This window comes from Macaca thibetana, chromosome 16 (assembly GCF_024542745.1).
Source record: "Macaca thibetana thibetana isolate TM-01 chromosome 16, ASM2454274v1, whole genome shotgun sequence".
Taxonomy (NCBI): Eukaryota; Metazoa; Chordata; class Mammalia; order Primates; family Cercopithecidae; genus Macaca; species Macaca thibetana.
This window is the reverse complement of record NC_065593.1, coordinates 77,426,836-77,447,748: the sequence shown is the minus strand read 5'-3', so window position 1 is coordinate 77,447,748 and position 20,913 is coordinate 77,426,836. Positions and strand designations below refer to the sequence as shown.

The following is a 20,913-nucleotide window of genomic DNA, read 5'->3' as shown; positions in this document are numbered from 1 at the left end:
CGCTTTATTTCTTTCTCTTGCCTGATTGCCCTGACCAGAACTTCCAACACTATGTTGAATAGGAGTGGTGAGAGAGGGCATCCCTGTCTTGTACCAGTTTTCAAAGGGAATGCTTCCAGTTTTTGCCCATTCAGTATGATACTGGCTGTGGGTTTGTCATAAATAGCTCTTATTATTTTGAGATACGTCTCATCAATACCTAGTTTATTGAGTATTTTTAGCATGAGGGGCTGTTGAATTTTGTCTAAGGCCTTTTCTGCATCTATTGAGATAATCATGTGGTTTTTGTTTTGGTTCTGTTTATATGAAGGATTACGTTTATTGATTTGCATACGTTGAACCAGCCTTGCATCCCAGGGATGAAGCCGACTTGATCTTAGTGGATAAACTTTTTGACGTGCTGCTGGATTCATTTTGCCAGTATTTTATTGAGGATTTTTGCATCGATGTTCATCAGGGATATTGATCTTAAATTCTCTTTTTTTTGTTGTGTTTCTGCCAGGCTTTGGTACTGGGATGATACTGGCCTAATAAAATGAGTTAGGGAGGATTCCCTCTTTTTTGTTGATTGGAATAGTTTCAGAAGGAATGGTACCAGCTCCTCTTTGTACCTCTGGTAGAATTTGGCTGTGAATTCGTCTGGTCCTGGACTTTTTCTGGTTGGTAGGCTATTAATGATTGCCTCAATTTCAGAACCTGTTATTGGTCTATTCAGGGATTCAGCTTCTTCCTGGTTTAGTCTTAGAAAGGTGTATGTGTCTAGGAATTGATCCATTTCTTCTAATTTTTCTAGTTTATTTGCATAGAGGTGTTCATAGTATTCTCTGATGGTAGTTGTATTTCTGTTTGTATTTCTGATAGCCCCTTTATCATTTTTTATTGTGTCTATTTGATTCTTCTGTCTTTTCTTCTTTATTAGTCTTGCTAGTGATTAGTCAATTTTGTTGATCTTTTCAGAAAACCAGCTCCTGGATTCATTGATTGTTTGAAGGGTTTTTTGTGTCTCTATCTCCTTCAGTTCTGCTCTGATCTTAGTTATTTCTTGCCTTCTGCTAGCTTTTGAATGTGTTTGCTCTTGCTTCTCTAGTTCTTTTCATTGTGATGGTAGGGTGTCGATTTCAGATCTTTCCTGCTTTCTGTGGTGGGCATTTAGTGCTATAAATTTCCCTCTACACACTGCTTTAAATGTGTCCCAGAGATTCTGTACGTTGTGTCTTTGTTCTCATTGGTTTCAAAGAACATCTTTATTTCTGCCTTCATTTCGTTATTTACCCAGTAGTCATCCAGGAGCAGTTGTTCAGTTTCCATGTAGTTGTGCGGTGTTGAGTGAGTTTCTTAATCCTGAGTTCTAATTTGATGGCACTGTGGTCTGAGAGACAGTTTATTGTGATTTCTTTTACATTTGCTGAAGAGGGCTTTACTTCCAACGATGTGGTCAATTTTGGAATAAGTGTGATGTGGTGCTGAGAAGAATGTGTATTGTTGATTTGGGGTGGAGAGTTCTGTAGATGTCTATTAGGTCCACTTGGTGCAGACCTGAGTTCAATTCCTGGATATCCTTGTTAACTTTCTGTCTTGTTGATCTGTCAAAGGTTGACAGTGGGGTGTTAAACTCTCCCATTATTATTGTCTGAGAATCTAAGACTCTTTTTAGTTCCCTCAGGACTTGCTTTATGAATCTGGGTGCTCCTGTATTGGGTGCATATATATTTAGGATAGTTAGCTCTTCCTGATGAATTGATCCCTTTACCATTATGTAATGGCTTTGTCTCTTTTGATCTCTGTTGGTTTAAAGTCTGTTTTATCAGAGACTAGGATTGTAATCCCTGCTTTTTTTGTTTGTTTGTTTGTTTTCCATTAGCTTGGTAGATCTTCCTCCATCCCTTTATTTTGAGCCTATGTGTGTCTCTGCACATGAGATGGGTCTCCTGAATACAGTACACTGATGGGTCTTGACTCTTTATCTGGTTTGCCAGTCTGTGTCTTTTAATTGGAGCATTTAGCCCATTTACATTTAAGGTTACTATTTTTATGTGTGAATTTGATCCTGCCATTATGATGTTAGCTGGTTATTTTGCTCTTTAGTTGATGCTGTTTCTTCCTCGCATTGATGATCTTTACAATTTGGCATGTTTTTGCAATGGCTGGTACCGGTTGTTCCTTTCCATGCTTCCTTCAGGTGCTCTTGTAAGGAAAGCCTGGTGGTGACAAAATCTCTCAGCATTTGTTTGTCTGTAAATAATTTTATTTCTCCTTCACTTATGAAACATAGTTTGGCTGAATATGAAATTCCGAGTTGAAAATTCTTTTCTTTAACAATGTTGAATATTGGCCCCCACTCTCTTCTGGCTTGTAGAGTTTCTGCTGAGAGATCCACTGTTAGTCTGATGGGCTTCCCTTTGTAGGTAACCTGATCTTTCTCTCTGGCTGCCCTTAGCACTTTTTCCTTCATTTCAACCTTGGAAAATCTGACTATTATGTGACTCGTGGTTGCTCTTCTCAAGGAGTATCTTAGTGGTGTTCTTTGTATTTCCTGAATTTGAATGTTGACCTGTCTTGCTAGGTTGGGGAAGTTCTCCTGGATAATATCCTGAAGTGTGTTTTCCAACTTGGTTCCATTCTCCCGTCACTCACTTTCAGTTACACCAATCAATTGTGGGTTCGGTCTTTTCACATAGTCCCATATTTCTTGGAGGCTTTGTTCATCCCTTTTCATTCTTTTTTCTCTATTGTCTTTACGCTTTATTTCATTAGGTTGATCTTCCATCTCTGATATCCTTTCTTCTGTTTGATCGATTTGGCTATTGATACTTGTGTATGCATCATGAAGTTCTCATGCTGTGTTTTTCAGCTCCATCAGGTCATTTATGTTCTTCTCTAAACTGGTTATTCTAGTCAGCAGTTCCTGTAACCTTTTGTCAAGATTCTTAGGTTCCTTGCATTGGGTTAGAACATGTTCCTTTAGCTTGGAGGAGTTTGTTATTACCTACCTCCTGAAGCCTACTTCTGTCAATTCGTCAAATTCATTCTCTGTCCAGTTTTGTGCCCTTGCTGGAGAGTAGTTGCGATCATTTGGAGGAGAAGAGGCATTCTGGTTTTTGGAATTTTCAGTATTTTTGCGTTGGTTTTTCCTCATCTTTGTGGATTTATCTACCTTTGATTTTTGATGCTGATGGTTTTTGGATGGGGTTTTCCTGTTTGTGTCCTTTTTGTTGAGGTTTATGTTATTGCTTTCTGTTTGTTAGTTTTGCTTCTAACAGTCAGGCCCCTCTTCTGCATGTCTGCTGGAGTTTGCTGGAGGTCCACTCCAGATCCTGTTTGCCTGGGTATCACCAGTGCAAATATTGCTGCCTGCTACTTCCTCTGGAAGCTTCGTCCCAGAGAGGCACCCACCTGATGCTGGCCAGAGCTCTCATGTATGAGGTCTGTCGACCCCTGTTGGGAGGTGTCTCACAGTCAGGAGGCATAGGGGTCAGGGGCCCATTTGAGAAGGCAGTCTGCCTCTTAGCCAAGCTCGAATGCTGTCCTGGGAGATCCACTGTTCTTGTTAGAGCCAACAGACAAGAACATTTAAGTCTGCTGAAGCTGTGCCCACAGCTGCCCCTTCCCCCAGGTGTTCTGTCCCAGGGAGATGGGAGTTTTATCTATAAGCCCCTGACTGGAGCTGCTGCCTTTCTTTCAGATATGCCTTGCCAAGTGAGGTGGCATCTAGAGAGGCAGTCCTAGCCCCAGGGGCTTTGCTGTGCTGCAGTGAGTTCTGCACAGTCAGAGTTAACACTGTTAGGGGAAAACTGCCTACTCAAGCCTCAGTAATGGCAGATGCCCCTCCCCCCACCAAGCTCGATCATCCCAGGCTGACTTCAAACTGCTGTGCTGGCAGTGAGAATTTCAAGCCAGTGGTTCTTAGCTTGCTGGGCTCCATGGTAGTGGTACCCGCTGAACGAGACCACTTGGCTCCCTGGCTTCAGCCCCCGTTCCAGGGGAGTGAGCGGTTCTGTCTTGCTGGGGTTCCAGGCACCACTGGAGTAGGAAAAAAAATTCCTGCAGCTAGCTCAGTGTCTGCCTGAACAGCCGCCCAGTTTTGTGCTTGAAACCCAGGGCCCTGGTGGTGTAGGCACACAAGGGAACCTCCTGGTCTATGGGGTTGCAAAAACCATGGGAAAAGCGTAGTATCTGTGCTGGATAGCACGGTCCCTTATGGCACCGTCCCTTGGCTAGGGGAGGGAGTTCCCCAGCTCCTTGCGTTTCCCAGGTAATGCGATGCCCCACCCTGCTTCTGCTCGTGCTCTGTAGGCTGCACCCATTGTCTAGCCAGTCTCAATGAGATGAACCAGGTATCTCAGTTGGAAATGCAGAAATCACCCGCCTTCTGCATTGGTCTCACTGGGAGCTGCAGACTGGAGCTTTTCCTATTCAGCCATCTTGCCACAGCCTATGAGTCTAGATCAATTTATAGAGAATGGATGTATTTATAATTTTGAGTTTTTCAATTAATGACAATAAATGGTATGCTGGTAAAATGGCTCTCTGTAAAACACCACCACTTGATTTGTAGCATTTTTCAACTTCCGTGATGTAAATTGTCTCACCATGGCTGATTTCCAGTAATAATCCATTTAGAATCAAGTTCACAAAACTCCTGAATATTTAACAATCAGTTGTCATGAGCCAATTCAAATTGGTGGCACATCATTAAAAATGGTTCATCACTAAGTTTATTTTGGTCAACTTGATTTTTCTTTTTTATTAGATTTACTCCTAGGTCTTTTTTACTTTGTATGTAATTGTGAATGGTATATATTTATGTCTATATATATAGCATTATTGCTGAGTTATGTTTTTCTAGGACTTTATACCTTTTTTAAATATTCAAACTAATTACATAATGTTTATAATATCTTCCTATTATCTTTTAGGTATCTGTAGGAACTGTAGTGGTCTCATTTGTCATTGGTTATGTTTTCTCCTTTTTTTCCTTTGTCAATCTTAGTACAGGTATCTATCAACTTTGTTGTGTTTTGTTCCAAAACACAACTTTTTTCTGTGTTCATTCTCTCTATGTAAGGTTTGTTTTTTGTTTCTGTAATTCCTGCTTTTGTCTTTATTATTTATTTTCTTCTACTTTCGAGAGGTTTAATTTGCTATTTTTCTCTAACTTTTTGAGATAGAATCTTAGATTATTAGTCTTTTTATCTTTTTTAGCATATGCATTTAAGACTAAATTCCCCTGTCAGCACATCTTTACCTGATTCCACAAGTTTTAATATGTAATATTATCATTGTCAAGATATATTCTAACTTTGTAGGATTTGTTTTTTGACACAGGAATTATTTTAAAATGCACTTACTGATTTCCAAATATATGGGAGTTTTCTTAGTAATCGTTTACTATTGATTTCCAGTTTAATTCCCTACACTAGATAACACATTTATTTGTACCAATTGTCTTTGCCATTATGCTAATTTAAAATGGCACAAGCTTTATATATCTGTGTGCAATATTATTTTATAACCATCACTGTGGGAACACTTCTTTTACTAGGGTTGAAGGAATACTATTCATTCTCTGTATCTGCAATTGACTGCTTATTGTTTAATAAATACCATTATTTGCCTTAATTCTGCTTTCGTAATTTTAAATTACAATATTTTTAAAATTTTTATTTTTCTCTATGTTTTTTGTTTTGAAGGAGGAGAAGTTGACTTCAATGACCTGGAAAATGTCCTGCAAAATATGGGGATAGAGCTCACATCTAGAGAACACTTGGAGCTAGAGAAATTACTTCCAATTGATGGTGAGCATTTCAAATAGTAGTTTTCAGGCAAGTTGGTGTAGTCATCAAGGGAGTTATTCCACATTACACATATCAGTAGAGTCTTGAAATAGGACTATATCCTCAAAATTTATATTATCCAACAACCTATGTTTGTTGTACATTGTTTATAAATTAGGGATTTTAAATATTCATAATTTCATAGGTAACTATTTTTAATATTTAGGAATATAAAAATTGTCTAATAAAATATACATAACCATAAATCTTGTCATCCGGGCTAAGGAATTAATATTGATGGTTATCTTTCATTCTATTGAGATTTGTTGAGTTAAGACCTATAGGAAACAGGAGGAGGAGATGGAAGAGGAGGAAGAGGAGAAACGTATAGATGTATAGGAGCTGTGGAGAAAAAAAGAGTAAAGTCAGAAAAGGTGTACTTTTTTTACTTTATCCTAGTTGATATTAATAATTTTCTCAGATGCTAAAGAATTGACAGATTTACCATATTAACAATTTTGTCTACATTTTAATTTTATTATTTTAGAAGATATTAAGTAAATTTTAAGAGCAAATTATTTTATGGTCTGTATTTCTGAACTTAGAGATTTTTATATTGCTATTGCATATATAGTTCTTTTCCATATGACGTAAATTACGTATTTTCTTTCAGCTAATGGAAAAATATACAAGAATAGGTTGCTGAATTGTGTGAAAGGTATAAAAGGTAAGCGATATGCAAATTGAGAAAGAAGATTAATTGAGGTACTTGTGTTATGGTTTTGTTTCTTCCTCACCACGAAATTTGCTATCAAACTCACGTATATCTTCATAATTATTTTTAATACATATACATGTTCACATTGGTTTAATAATTTCCTGTGTTTTATTTTTAAAGTTATTCTACCTATCTTAGATTTTTCTCAATTTTGGCTGTGGAAATAATAAAATTTAGTCCTAGGTATCAAAATTTTAGAGAAGCTAATATATCTTGAGATACAGTGAGCAAACGGAACCTTAGTTGTATGGATACTTATATTAAAAACTATTTTAAAATTTGCTATTTTTCTGCTATAAATAAACTGAGTGGTTTATCAACTTTCAACATGCTATTTATGTGGGCTCATTTTGGATATTGGATGTAAATGAATAGATTGATTTTAGTTCATTAATGGCCCTCTTTAAATACTTAAGTGTCCCTGGGCTCTTCTTTATAATGAAATTGATAATCATGATACATAAAAATTGGTATTTATTACATTTTTACTTTTGTTTCAATGTCTTCATGTCTTCCTCTTTTATAGAGTTGCAAGTCAATGTTCATGACATTGACAGTATACTTGGAAACATGGCATTCAAACTCACAGCTGAGGAACTTAATGATCTAACCCCAAATCTACCAGTGAATGGTGAGAAACTTAATAGCTTTGCACCCTCAAGAGAATTTGGATTCTTAATAGCTTTGCACCCTCAAGAGAATTTTGGCTGATATTTTTGATAGTACTTATTTGGCTTAGATGAGAATGATTTTTTTCTCTTAATATATTAATCTAAAGTTGGTACTTTTAAATTTTTCATTCATTCACTCATTCATTTGTTTAACAATTTTTTACTAAGCGCTATATATCAGGTGCTATGCTAAGTGCCAGAGATACAGTGGTAAGCAAAAATAGACATAGTCGGCTGGGCACGGTGGCTCAAGCCTGTAATCCCAGCACTTTGGGAGGCCGAGACGGGCGGATCACGAGGTCACAAGATCAAGACCATCCTGGCTAACACGATGAAACCCCGTCTCTACTAAAAAAAAATACAAAAAACTAGCCAGGCGAGGTGGCGGGCGCCTGTAGTCCCAGCTACTCGGGAGGCTGAGGCAGGAGAATGGCGTGAACCCAGGAGGCGGAGCTTGCAGTGAGCTGAGATCTGGCCACTGCACTCCAGCCTGGGCGACAGAGTGAGACTCCTTCTCATAAAAGAAAAAAATAGACATAGTCTTTGGCTTTATGGGGCCTAATGTAAACAATTCTTAGTGTACCAAGAGTAGCTGAGAAGTTGCCAGGGCCTTAGTCAAATCAACAGTTTTCATAGGAACTAGAGCTACCAGAGTTTCAAGTGATATGTACATTTTCCCTACTTATTTATAGGCGTGGATTTTCAAATTCTTGAATCAAATTTCATGAATCAAGGACAGAATTGCCTGTCTTGAAGGAAAAATTGAATTAGAATTGAAGTGTGGTAAATCACAAAGTAATCTCTAATTTAAAGGGACTAAAATAGAATATATTAAGCTAGACACAGTCCAATGAGACAAAACAGCATTCCCTAGGAACATTTTACTGAACACTGTCTCTTACGATAAAAATGTTTGTTCACATGATTTGCATGCCATTTAGTTATAACTTTGCCATGGATTTTGCATACTGTTTCACCGTTGCCCTATGGTAAACTCATTCCCCAAAATATATCTTTATCAAATCATTGCTTCATTCTTCAGTACTATTGATGTACTAGTTAAAGACATGTAGTTAGATGTTAAATATATGGGAGAGTGACATCAGCAAGATGGCAGAATAGGAGGTCCCTACTCTAGTTCACCTCAAAGAAACACTGATTATCAACTATCCACAGACAAGAATGCCTTTGTTAAAATCTCAGAACCTGAGATTGAGGCTAAAAAGCACCCCCTTGGCACGTAAAAATGGAGGAAAGCTATATCAGAAGGGTGAGAGGAGAGGTTTCTTTTGTTGTAGCACAGCACCACACCAAAAGGGATCCCCAAACCAATGGTTTCTCTAGTGAAAAAAGTGATCCTAAGGTGAACATCAAGCTTCCTCAGTGTTCTAAGCAATTTTAGGTGGGTCTATTTTTGTCTTGCCTCATGGGGAACAATGGGGGAATTGGCAGGGCTAGACAACCTGGGGTCACATAGGAACAGAAAAAGGGGGACACGGTTCACAATAACCAGTGTGCTGACCTTGATGATGGCACTGCATTCTGCTAGTGACCATGCCCAACCAGAGAGCCCAGCCAGTGGCTTCCTGAAGCCTAATGGTCAGCAAATAGGTTGAATTTGAAGAGGTCTACATCAAGACATATTATAATTAAATTGTCAAAAGCCAAAGAAAAAGAATTTTGAAAGCATCAAAAGAAAAGTGAATTATCATGTACAAGGGACCCTCTTGTAAGACTGACAATGGATTTCTCAGCAGAAATCTTGTAGGCAAGAAAATAATGGTATTATATATTCAAATTATGGAGAGAAAAAAAATCTGCTAACCAAGAATACTGTATCTGGCAAAGCTGTCCTTCAGGAATGAAGGAGACAGAAATACTTTCCCATATAAACAAAAGCTGAGGGAGCTTATTATTACTAGTTTACTTCCCTACAAGAAATACTTACGGGAGTTCTTCAAGCTAAAATGTAAGGATGCTAATTAACAACATAAAAACATATGAATGTATAAAACTCACTAATAAAAGTAAATATAGTTAGACAAATCTGGAATTTTCTAATATTCTAATGGTGGTAGATAAATCACTTTCAACACTAGTATAAAAGATAAGCGTATTAAAAATTACTATAACTATAATAATTTGTTAATGGGCACACAATACAAAAATGTATAAACCATAATATCAATAATCTAAAATGCAATGGGGAGAAAGTAAAAGTATAGAGTCTTTTTCTTTACTGTTGCCCAGGCTGGAGTTCAGCGGTGTGATCTCAGCTCACTGCAACCAAGAACCCTCCTGGACTCAAAGCAATCCTCCCTCCTCAGCCTCCAAAGTAGCTGGGACTACGAGTGCACACCACCACACTTGGCTAATATTTTTGTATTTTTTGTAAAGACAGAGTTTCAGCATGTTGCCCAGGCTGGTCTTGAACTCCTGGGCTCCAGCAATCTGCCCACCTTAGCCTCTCAAAGTGCTGGGATTACAGGCATGAGGCACCATACTCAGCCCTTCGTATATGACTGAAGTTAAGTTGTCATCAACTTAAAATAGGATGTTATAGGATGTTTTATTTAAGCCTCATGGTAATCACAAAAGAAAAAACCCTATAGCAGATATGCAGAATATTAAAAGTAAGGAATAAAAACATACCAGCACAAAAAGTCATCAAATCACAAAAGGAGATGTAAGAGGTGGGTTAAATGGATTAACCTGGGATGTGGCAAAATCTTTAATTTATATTACATTTTTAAAAATCAAGGATGTGTCCCATAAACTTGGATAACTACTCAAAGAATATTTAAAATATATATAGAGAGAGTCATTCCTTGATATTTGCGGGGGATTGGTCCCTGGACCTCCCACAGATACAAAAATCCATGGGTGCTCAAGTCCTTTACATGAAATGACATAGTAGTTGCATGTAACCTATACACATCCTCCCATATATTTTAAGTCATCTCTAAATTACTTATGATACCTAATACAATGTAAATGCTATGTGTTCAGTACAGATACCACACATGTAAAAAAATATTTTTTGCCTGTGGTTGGTTGAATCTGTAAATGTGGAACCCAGAGATGTGGAGGGCCAACTGTGTAACTAACAAGCTAATAGAGGGAATAATGGAAAAATAAAAATAAGTCAAGAGAAAGGAAGAAGTAAATTTAAAAAGAGAGAATGAAAGCATAACAAGTTGGCAAATAAAGCAATAGTAAATATTGATTTAACTAAAATATAATATTAATTATGGTAAATGTAAATGCAATAAATATTCAAACTAAAACAAAAAGATTGTGAGTCTAGATTATAAAATAATGTATACTACTTACATGAGACACATCTTAAATATAAATACAGAGAAAAGTTGCAAGCAAAAGGATGGATACATAATACAAGCACAAATGAAAATAAAGCTGGTATAATTAATACCAAGCTAGGTAGAGATTATAGCAAGATAAGCCAGCACATTGCAGCATGATAAAGGAGTTAATTCATGAGGAAGATAATCCAGTTCTAAATTTTTATGTTTGTAATAATATAATTTCAAAATATATAAAGCACAGAATGACAAAACTTAATGGAGAAATAAATCCTCACCATAGAGATTACAACATATATCCTTCAGAAATTGCTAGAATAAGCAATCAAAATTTATCAAGAATATTTGAATAATATAATTAACAGACTTAATTTATATAGAGAGAGCACTGATATATGTTTCAGCAAAATTAAAACTTAAAAAAAAATTACCAGGATCTTCCCCTCTGTGGATCATTATGAAATAACTAGCTCTCCTGCCGTAAACAATTATTAAACTGGACAATATATATAAGGCTACTGTTTTCAAGGATTGGACACAACAGAAAGTGCAAGACTCTGATCCTTGAGAGAAGAAAAAGTTATGAAGTAAGCCTAAGGACAATTTTCCAGTCATAGTTTAGGAAGCTAAAGCCCAAGCAGAACACAGTGGTCACACTGAGCTGAGGCAGTTATAGATTAGGGTTCAGTACTGTTGAAATGGCTGGAATCTGATGGGCGTAGTGCCAGTGAGAAGAACGCTGTGTAGGAAGTGAGGCAGAAGTCTATAGGGTCAGGTGGGGGATGCTCTGAGTTCTGAGCCAAGGTTTAGACCACACATGCTCAAAGCGATGCTACACTAGAAAGTAGCTGCTACAGGACTGAGAGCAGGACAATGGCATTAGAGGTAAAGCAATGCTAGTTGATGTGTCAGTCCAGCTAGAGTGAAGAAACCTCGTTAACACCTTGGACAAGTAGCTGAGAAACCAGAAAGGCTATACCTCTGAAGTAAATACCACATCCTGGAGTAAGGATTATTCTAGATCTGCACTGTCCAATATGGTAGCCATTAGCAACATGCAGTCACTTAAATTTAAATGAATTTAAATTAAATAATACTAGAAATTTAGTTCTCTAGTCACACTAGCCATTTTTCAAGTGCTAAATAGTCATACCTGATGAGTCCTATTGTATTGGTGCAGAGGTAGAACATTTCCATCATCACAGAAAGGTCTATTTGACAGCACTGCTTTAGATCAATTATTACGATGTGCAAAATCAAACCTACACTAATTCAGGGTCACCTGTATGGAACTGCCTGTTGGAGTAAAATTCAAGATGCTTCAGAGGAATGGAACAGAATCCAGAGTCTTATGAGATATTAATCACAACATCCAGTATACAATAAATATTACTAGATAGATATGAAACAGAAAAGTATTATAGTCAAATAAAGAAAAAAAAAGAATCACTAGATACATAGTTGGATATAGCTCAGATGTTGGACTTAGCAAAGACTTTCAAGCAGCTATTACAATTATGTCCAAGGACTTAAAGAAAAATAAAGGAGGACCACTTCCCACTAATCAATGGTTGAGTGATGCTCCTGAGTAAACATAATCCCTGGCACCTCTAATATGCCCCAAACTGGCCAAGCATACTTATATAGCAAGAGAAAACAACTAGAGAATTACAGGTACTTGTAAGAAGTTATCATCATGGATGGGGCAGGAACAACTTTTGCCTTTGAACTTCTTCAGATTGGGATCGATGGTCTGTATGTGTGTTAATCCATTCATGTTGCTATAACAAAAATACCTAAAACTGGCTAATTTATAAACAATAAAAATTCATTTCTCACAGTTTCAAAGGCTAGGAAATCCAAGATCAAAAATACCTAAAACTGCCTAATTTATAAACAATAGAAATTCATTTATCACGGTTTCAGAGGCTAAGAAATCCAAGATCAAGGCATTGACAGATCTGGTGTTTGGAGAGGGCTTGCTTTCTGCTTCAAAGATAGAACATTCTTGCTGTGTCCTTGCATGGTGGAAGGGGCAGAAGAAGCAAACTTGCTCCCTCAAGATGTTTCATAAGGGCAGTAATCCATGTCCCGTAGGGGACAGAGCACTCATGATATAATCACCTGCCAGAGATTCTACCTCTTAATAACATCCCTTTTGGAGTTAAGTTTCCACATATGAATTTTGAGGGGACACCAATATTCAGACCATAACATTCTACTCCTGATCTCCCAAAAATACATTCATCCCATCCCAATAGCCCCCAAAGTCTTAACTTGTTCCAGTACCAACTCTAAAGTCCAGAGTCACATCTAAATATCATCTAAGTATGGTGGTATGGGTGAGACTCAGGGTAAAATTTATCCTTAGGAAAATTTTCCTCTGGCTGTGAACCTATGAAATCAAACAAACTATGTGCTTTTAAAATATAATAGGCATAGGATATATATTGCCATTCTAAAGAGGAGAAGAAGGAAGGAAGGAAGGAAGGAAGGAAGGAAGGAAGGAAGGAAGGAAGGAAGGAAGGAAGGAAGGAAGGAAGGAAGGGAGGGAGGGAGGGAGGGAGGGAGGGAGGGAGGGAGGAGGGGGAAGAAAGGAAGGAAGAAAGGAAGGAAGGATAGAGGGAAGGAAGGAAGGAGGAAAGGAAGGAGGGAAAGAGGAAGGGAATGAGGAAGGGAATGAGGAAAAGAAGGAGAGAGGGAATGAGGAAAAGAAAGAAGGAAGGGAAGAAGAAAGGAAGGGAGGGAGGAAAAGAAAGAAGGAAGAGAGGGAAGTAGAGAAGGAGGGAAATTAGTCCCAAGTAAATTCAAAACCCAACAGGTCAAAGAACATTAAGTCTTAAGGCTTGAGAATGATCTTATTTGATTCAGTGTCTCACCTTCCAGACATACTGGGGCAGAGATTTGACCTCAGAGTTTCTAGGTGACCCTGTGTTCATGGCTTTGCTGGGTGCAGCCCACACAGCATCTCTCCCATGTTGAAGTCACATACCTGTGCCTCTCCCAGGCTGGAGTTACACACAGGTAGCTCTACTGGTCTGCGGTCTTGGATGGCAGTCCTGCCCCCATGGCTCCACTGGGCATTCATTTCCTTAGTGGGGGCTCTCTGCAGTGGCTTCGCCCCATGAAAGTTTTCTGCTTGGTCCCCAAGACTCTGTGGAACATCCTTTAAATCTAGGTGGAGGTAGCCACACCCCCACACTTCTTGCATTTTGCACACCTGCAGAGTTGGCCCCATATACTGCCACCAAGGCACAAAAACATTTAAAAATACTTAGAGATGAATGAAAATGAAAACACAACATACCAAAACTGTGGGATGCAGTGAAGGCAATGCTCAGAGGGAAATTTATAGATGTAAATGCCTACATTAAAAAAGACGAAAGAACACAAATCAATAACCTAACATTGCACTTTGAGAAACTAGAAAAGGAATACCAAACTAAAAGCAATGCTGGTACAAGGAAGCAAATAAAGATTAAGTGAAGGTAGATAACACTTAGACATTTTGTATAAAAACAATAGCGAGATTAATGAAACCAAAACTGAATTCTTTGAAAAGATCAACAAAACTGACAAACCTTTAACCAGACTGACAAAGAAAAAAAGAGAAAAGATGCAAATAACTAAAATCAGAAATGAAAGTGGGGTCATTACCACCAAGCTTACATAAATAAAAAGGTTTATGAGAGCGTATTATGACAATTGTATGGTGACAGTATAATAACCTAGATGAAATAGGGAAATTCCTAGAAACACAAATTACCTAAAATCACTCAAGAAGAAATATCAACAGGCCTATGACATGTAGAGATTGAATCATTAATTTTAAAAAAACAGTCCATGTGTCTCTATGTCTGTTTCTATGCTGGTGCCATGCCATTTTGCTTACTGTATCTCTGTAGTATAATTTGAAGTCATGTAATATGATTCCTCCAGTTTTGTTCTTTTTGCTTAGGATAGCTTTGGCTATTTTGGGTCTTTTGTGGTTCCATATAAATTTTAGGATCTTTTTTTCTATTTCTGTGAAGAATATCATTGGTATTTGAATAGGAATTCTGTTGAATTGAATCTGTAGATGGCTTTGGGGAATATGGACATTTTAACTGTATTGATTCTTCCAATTCATGAACATGGAATAATTTTCCATTTTTTTGTTGTTGTCCTGTTCAGTTCCCTTCATCATTGTCTCATAGTTTGCATTATAGAGATCTTTCACTTCTTTGGTTAATTCCTAGGTGTTTAATTTTATGTGTGGCTGATGTAAATGGGATTATTTTTTGGCTATCTTTTTCAGCTTGTTCATTGTTGGCATATAGAAATGTTACAGATTTTTGTATGTTGATTTTGTATCCTGCAGCTTTACTGAATTTATCACTTCTAGTAGTTTTGGGTGGAGTCTTTAGGTTTTTGCAAATCTAAGATCATATTATCCACAAGCAAGATAATTTGACTTTCTCCTTTCTAGTTTGGATGTCCTTTATTTATTTGTCTTGTCTAATTGCTCTAGCTAGGACTTTCAGTACTGTGTTGAATAACAGTGGTGAAAGTGGGCATGTTTGTCGTCATGCTTTGAATCTTAGAGGAAAGGCTTTCAGTTTTTCCTCATTCAGCATTATACTAGCTGTGGGTCTGTCATATATGGCTTTTATTATGTTAAGGTATGTTTCTTCTATCTCAAGTTTTTTGAGGGTTTTCATCATGAAGGGATTTGAACTTTATCAAATGCTTTTTCAGCATCAGCTGAAATGATCTTATGGTTTTTGTCCTTTAGTCTACTGTTAGGATGTATCACATTAATTGATTTGCATATGTTAAACCATCCTTGCATCCCAGGGATAAATTCCACATGGTCATGGTGAATGATCTTTTTAATGTATTGTTGAATTCCATTTGCTAATATTTTGTTATATATATTTGTTGTTGTTGAGGATTTTTGCATCAGTATTAATCAACTATATTGGCCTGTAGTTTTCTTTTTTTATGTGTCTTTGTCTGATTTTGATATCAGGGTAATAATGGCCTTGTAGAATGAATTTGGAGGAGGAAAGGAAGGAGAGAGGGAAGGAGGGAAAGAAGGAAGGGAGGGAGAATGAATTTGGATGGCCTTGTAGAATGAATTTGGATATATTTTCTTCTCTATTTTTCAGAATAGTTTGAATAGGGTTGGTATTAGTTCTTCTTTAAATGTTTGGTAGAACTTAGCAGTGAAGACATCACATCCTGGGATGTTCCTTGCTGGGAGAATTTTTATTATGGCTTGATCTCATTACTTGTTATTAGAGTGTTCAGATTTTGGATTTCTTTGTGGTTCAATCTTGGTAGGTTGTATGAGTCTAGAAATTTGTCTATTCCTTCTAGATTTTCCAATGTATTACCATATTGTTGCTCATAGTAGCCACTAATGATCCTTTGAATCTCTTTGGTATCAGTTGTCATGTCTTCTTTTTCATCTCTGATTGTATTTATTTGGACCTTTTCTCTTTTATTCTTAGTTACTCTTGCTAAAGGTTTGTTGATTATGTTTAACTTTTCAAAAAAACAACTTTTTGTTTCATTGATCTTTTGTATTTTCTTCATTTCAATTTCATTTATTTCTGCTCTAATATTTATTATTTATTTTCTTCTACTAATTTTGGGTTTGATTTGCTCTTGCTTTTCTAACTCTTTAAGATGCATTGTTAGGTTGTTTGAAGTTTTTCTTTTTTGGTGTGGCACTTATAGTGATAAGCTTCACTCTTAGTACTGCTTTTGCTATATCCCATAGGTTGTGGTATGTTGTGTTTCCATTATAATTTTTTTTCAAGATTTTTTTTTTTTTTTTTTTTTGAGATGGAGTTTTGCTCTTGTAGTCCAGGCTGGAATGCAATGGTGTGATCCCGGCTCACCACAACCTCTGCCTCCTGGGCTCAAGGGATTCTCCTGCCTCAGCCTCCCAAGTAGCTGGGATTACAGGCATGCACCATCATGCCCAGTTAATTTTTGCATTTTTAGTAGAGATGGAGTTTCTCTATGTTGGTCAGGGTGGTCTCGAACTCCTGACCTCAGGTAATCTGCCTGCCTCAGCCTCCCAAAGTGCTGGGATTACAGACATGAGCCATTGTGCCCAGCCAGGAAATTTTTTAATTTTCTTCTTAATCTCTTCATTGACCCATGATCACCCAGAAGCATATTGTTCAATTTCAAAGTATCCATTTTCCAAAATTCTTGTTATGAATTTCTAATTTTATTCCATTGTTGTCAGAGCTTCGCTATTATTTCCATTTTTTGAATGTTGTAAAGACTTCTTTTGTGACGTAACATGTGGTCTGTCCTTAAGAATGATCCATGTGCTGAGGAAAGAATGTGTATTCTGTAGCCATTGGATGAAATGTTCTGTAAATATCTATTAGATCCATCTGTTTTATAATGTAGACTAAATCCGATGTTTCTTTGTTGATTTTCTGTCTAAAAGATCTGTCCAATGCTAAAAGTGTTGAAGTCTCCAGTTACTGTTGTATTGGAGTCCATCCTTCTGTTTAGCTCTAATAATGCTTTGTACATCGGGGTACTCCAGTGTTGCATGCATATATATTTAAACTTATTATATCCTCCTGCTGAATGGACCCTTTTATTATCATATAGTCACCTTCTTTGTCTCTTCTTATAGTTTTGTCTTAAAATCTATTTTATCTGGTATAAGTATAGCCACTCCTGCTCTTTTTGGTTTCTTACTGGCATGGAATATCTTTTTCTATCCCTTATTTTCAGTCTGTGTGTGTCTTTATGGGTGAAATGTATTTCTTGTAGGCAACAGAATCAATTAGTCTTTTTTTTGACTGGGGCTAGGGGTGTCCATTCAGTAACAGTAGGTGTTTTGGTTGGAGAGTTTAGTTCATTTACATTCAGTGTTATTACCGATAAGTAAAGACTTACTCCTGCCATTTTGTTATTTGTTTTCTGGCTCTATTGTGGTCTTCTCTTTCTTCTTTTCTTCCTTCCTATCTTCCTTTTAGTGAAGGTGATTTTTTGTGGTCATATGATTTAGTTTGTTTTTTATTTTTGTGTATTCATTGTATGATTGTTTTTGTTTGAGGTTTTCCATGAGGCTTGCAAATACTATCTTATAAGCCATTATTTTAACCTGATAACTACTTAACACTTTTGCATAAGCAAACAAACAAGCAAAAATAAAACAAATAATGACTCTACACCTTAACTTCATCTCCCTGCTTTTAAACTTTTGTTGTTTCTATTTATATCTTGTTGTACTATGTCTTGAAAAGTTGTAGTTATCATTTTCGATTGGTCATTGTTTAGTTTTTCTACTTAAGAAAAGAGCAGTTTACACACTACAGTCACACTGTTATAATAGTCTCTTTTTCTGTGTACTTACTGTTACCAGTGAGTTTTCTACCTTCAGATGATTTCTTATTGTTCATTAACATACTTTTCTTGTTGTAGCAAAAAAATCAGAAACAACCTAAACATTCATCTACAGGAGAATGGATCAATTCATGTTGGAATGACATTATAATAGAATAATAAACAGTAGTTTAAATGAATGAAGAAGATCTTCATGTTTCAACATGGGCAAATGGCTTTTTTAAAAAGCAGAGAAAATTGATTTTAAAATGCAAGTGGCAAAGGAAACACATTATAATATAACATATCTAAATTTTAAAATTATGCAAAACTACTTCACATATGCATGTACAATGTGCATGGGAATTATAAAGACTGTATTGAAGACAGTGGTTCACATGAGAAAAAAAACATAGTGCTGAGTAGTATGAAATACCTTAAATGTCAGGGAAAGTAATAAGGAGATAGATGAATATAAGGTACTCATTTGGCCTTCCCATTATTCACTACTAATTTCATTGTGAATCCTGCAACCTCTCTAATACATAGATTCCATCTGATTTTTGGAAAACAGATGTATCGTTATTTAACCAGATAATCAACCATATTGTTGAGAAATGTATCCCATACTCTCTTAGAGTTTATAAACTTAGTGGGGAAGATGTAATTACATGCCAAAAAAGTCAAGGAAAAGATGAGCTATCTATATGAGGAATTTAGTCAACTGTTGTCTGATATCTGTCTGAGATTAAATGACAACATATAAATGAAATGTTTTGTATGATGCCTGGTACCAAAATAAAAGCTCTCAATAAACGTTAGCTATCATTATCGTTATTAGGAATAATATTGAGAGATTACTTTTTAATCCTATGTATTGGTCAAAATATGTCAATGATTGACCCAAGTTTGCATCCACTGATCAGTTAATTGGTTTAAAGGACAGGATCCTAATTTTAATTCCATGGTCAATTTCATTTATATATTGATTCAACGAATTTTTTCTCTTTATGTAGAAAAATATAATCATGAATGGGCTTTAGCACATCCTCCTAAATCCTAATGCACAGTTTATGAAAATGCGTGCGTGTACTTTGTGGAAATAAAAGATCCATAGCTTTTCTCAACTTCCCAATGTGTATGCGTCTGAAAAAAAAAAAAAACAATAGAGATTTTGTTTTAGAGTCTCTACATTTTCCTCACAGCCTGTGTCTTTCTGATTAGGGAAGGTTGATATAAAAAACCTGAAGACCGTTCTAGACAACATGGGAATCAAGCTCACAGATAAAGAACTTGAAGATCTGACACAAAGCCTGCCAGTCGGTGGTGAGCATGCTAGATATCACTGGTTTTTGGGTTTTGTGTTCTGTGTGCTTTTGGCATTAGAAGGAAAGGGAAAAAAGAACTTTTCATAATGCAAATGGCAAGATTAAATAAGACAGTCAGAGTAACAAAGTAGGGAAGGTAGTATTCTGAATACTAGCGGCATGGTCAATACAAGAGCCTTCCAAATTCTGAGGACAAGAAAGCTGACCCCTAGGAAAAAGCCACTTTTGAATTCCATCTTTCCATTATCAAATATAAGATTTGCTGTTTTATGGGTTATAAAGTCAAATTTACATTTTCTAAATAAGTTTATTTTCAATATTTATAATTGTTTCTTCATCTTCGTAACATATTCTGAGTAAATATTTATCAAATGACTAAAGTGCTTAACAAAATGCCCAGTATACTTCCTAAGTGCTGCTACTAGGTGTTATAATCATAGGAGGGAGGAGAGTGTTCTTGTGATATAACATGTTATGAGCTTCAAATTATGCCTTTGTGTTATAGCTGATAATAAAGTGGCTCTGAAAGCATTGGAGGATGAAGTGAAAGCTTTTACTGGTAAGAATTTGTTACACATGATTTGCAATAAATGATGATTTACACTAAAATTTTTAATAGTATTTTTCTAACATTCTATTTGTGGCTTATCAATTCACATATTTTCAATATTTTGATAAAATATCTGCCTTTACTAACAGATTAACATTATCTGCATTTTATCAGTCAAAACGAAAGAACTATTTCTTGATAACATCTTACATTCATTAGTACTGTTTTCCAATAAAATGGTTTCACCAGTATCTATAGACCCAAATAACTAGATGGACACAGTGAAAACAGGGTGAAGCATTAAAAGGATCAAAGTAATGAGTTCATTGCAAGCATCTAACCACCTAGTTTTACAAAAATGAAATATGTCATACTTGTTTTTTGACTTTTGTTTTTAATTATACTTTAAGTTCTAGGGTACATGTGCACAACGTGCAGGTTTGTTACATATGTATACATGTGCCGTGTTGGTTTGCTGCACCCATTAACTCGTCATTTCCATTACGTATTTCTCCTAATGCTATCCCTCCCCCATTCCCCCACATCACGACTGGCCCCGGGGTGTGATGGGCCGCGGGGTGTGATGTTCCCCGCCCTGTGTCCAAGTGTTCTCATTGTTCAGTTCCCACCGATGAGTGAGAAACACGCGGTGTTTGGTTTTCTGTCCTTGCCATAGTTTGCTCAGAATGATGGATTCCAGCTTCATCCGTGTTGCTACAAAGGACACCAACTCATCCTTTTTTTATGGCTGCATAGTATTCCATGGTGTACATGTGCCACATTTTTCTTAATCCAGTCTATCACTGATGGACATTGGGGTTGGTTCCAAGTCTTTGCTATTGTGAATAGTGCCGCCATAAACATACGTGTGCGTGTGTCTTTATAGTAGCATGATATATAATCCTTTGGGTATATACCCAGTAATAGGATTGCTGGGTCAAATGGTATTTCTCGTTCTGGATCCTTGAGGAATCGCCACACTGCCTTCCACAATGGTGGAACTAGTTTACACTCCCGCCAACAGTGTAAAAGCCTTCCTATTTCTCCACATCCTCGCCAGCACCCGCCGTTTCCTGACTTTTTAATGATCGCCATTCTAACTGGTGTGAGATGCTATCTCATTGTGCTTTTGCTTTGCATTTCTC

The 20,913-nt window shown here is 36.7% G+C and overlaps 1 protein-coding gene across 50 annotated transcripts in view; it reads left to right on the top strand.

Moving 5' to 3' along the window:
- LOC126939504 (uncharacterized) overlaps positions 1 to 20,913 on the top strand; it is a 557,395-nt gene that overhangs the window by 283,749 nt on the left and 252,733 nt on the right. For 39 of the 50 annotated variants that reach the window (XM_050764859.1, XM_050764858.1, XM_050764860.1 and 36 more), the window contains 5 exons: positions 5,691 to 5,795; positions 6,448 to 6,501; positions 7,079 to 7,183; positions 19,115 to 19,216; positions 19,724 to 19,777. In XM_050764859.1, the coding sequence (XP_050620816.1) occupies positions 5,691 to 5,795; positions 6,448 to 6,501; positions 7,079 to 7,183; positions 19,115 to 19,216; positions 19,724 to 19,777 (420 nt within the window). The remainder of the gene's footprint in view (positions 1 to 5,690; positions 5,796 to 6,447; positions 6,502 to 7,078; positions 7,184 to 19,114; positions 19,217 to 19,723; positions 19,778 to 20,913) is intronic. The other 11 variants (XM_050764897.1, XM_050764887.1, XM_050764888.1 and 8 more) reach the window with 2 other exon arrangements.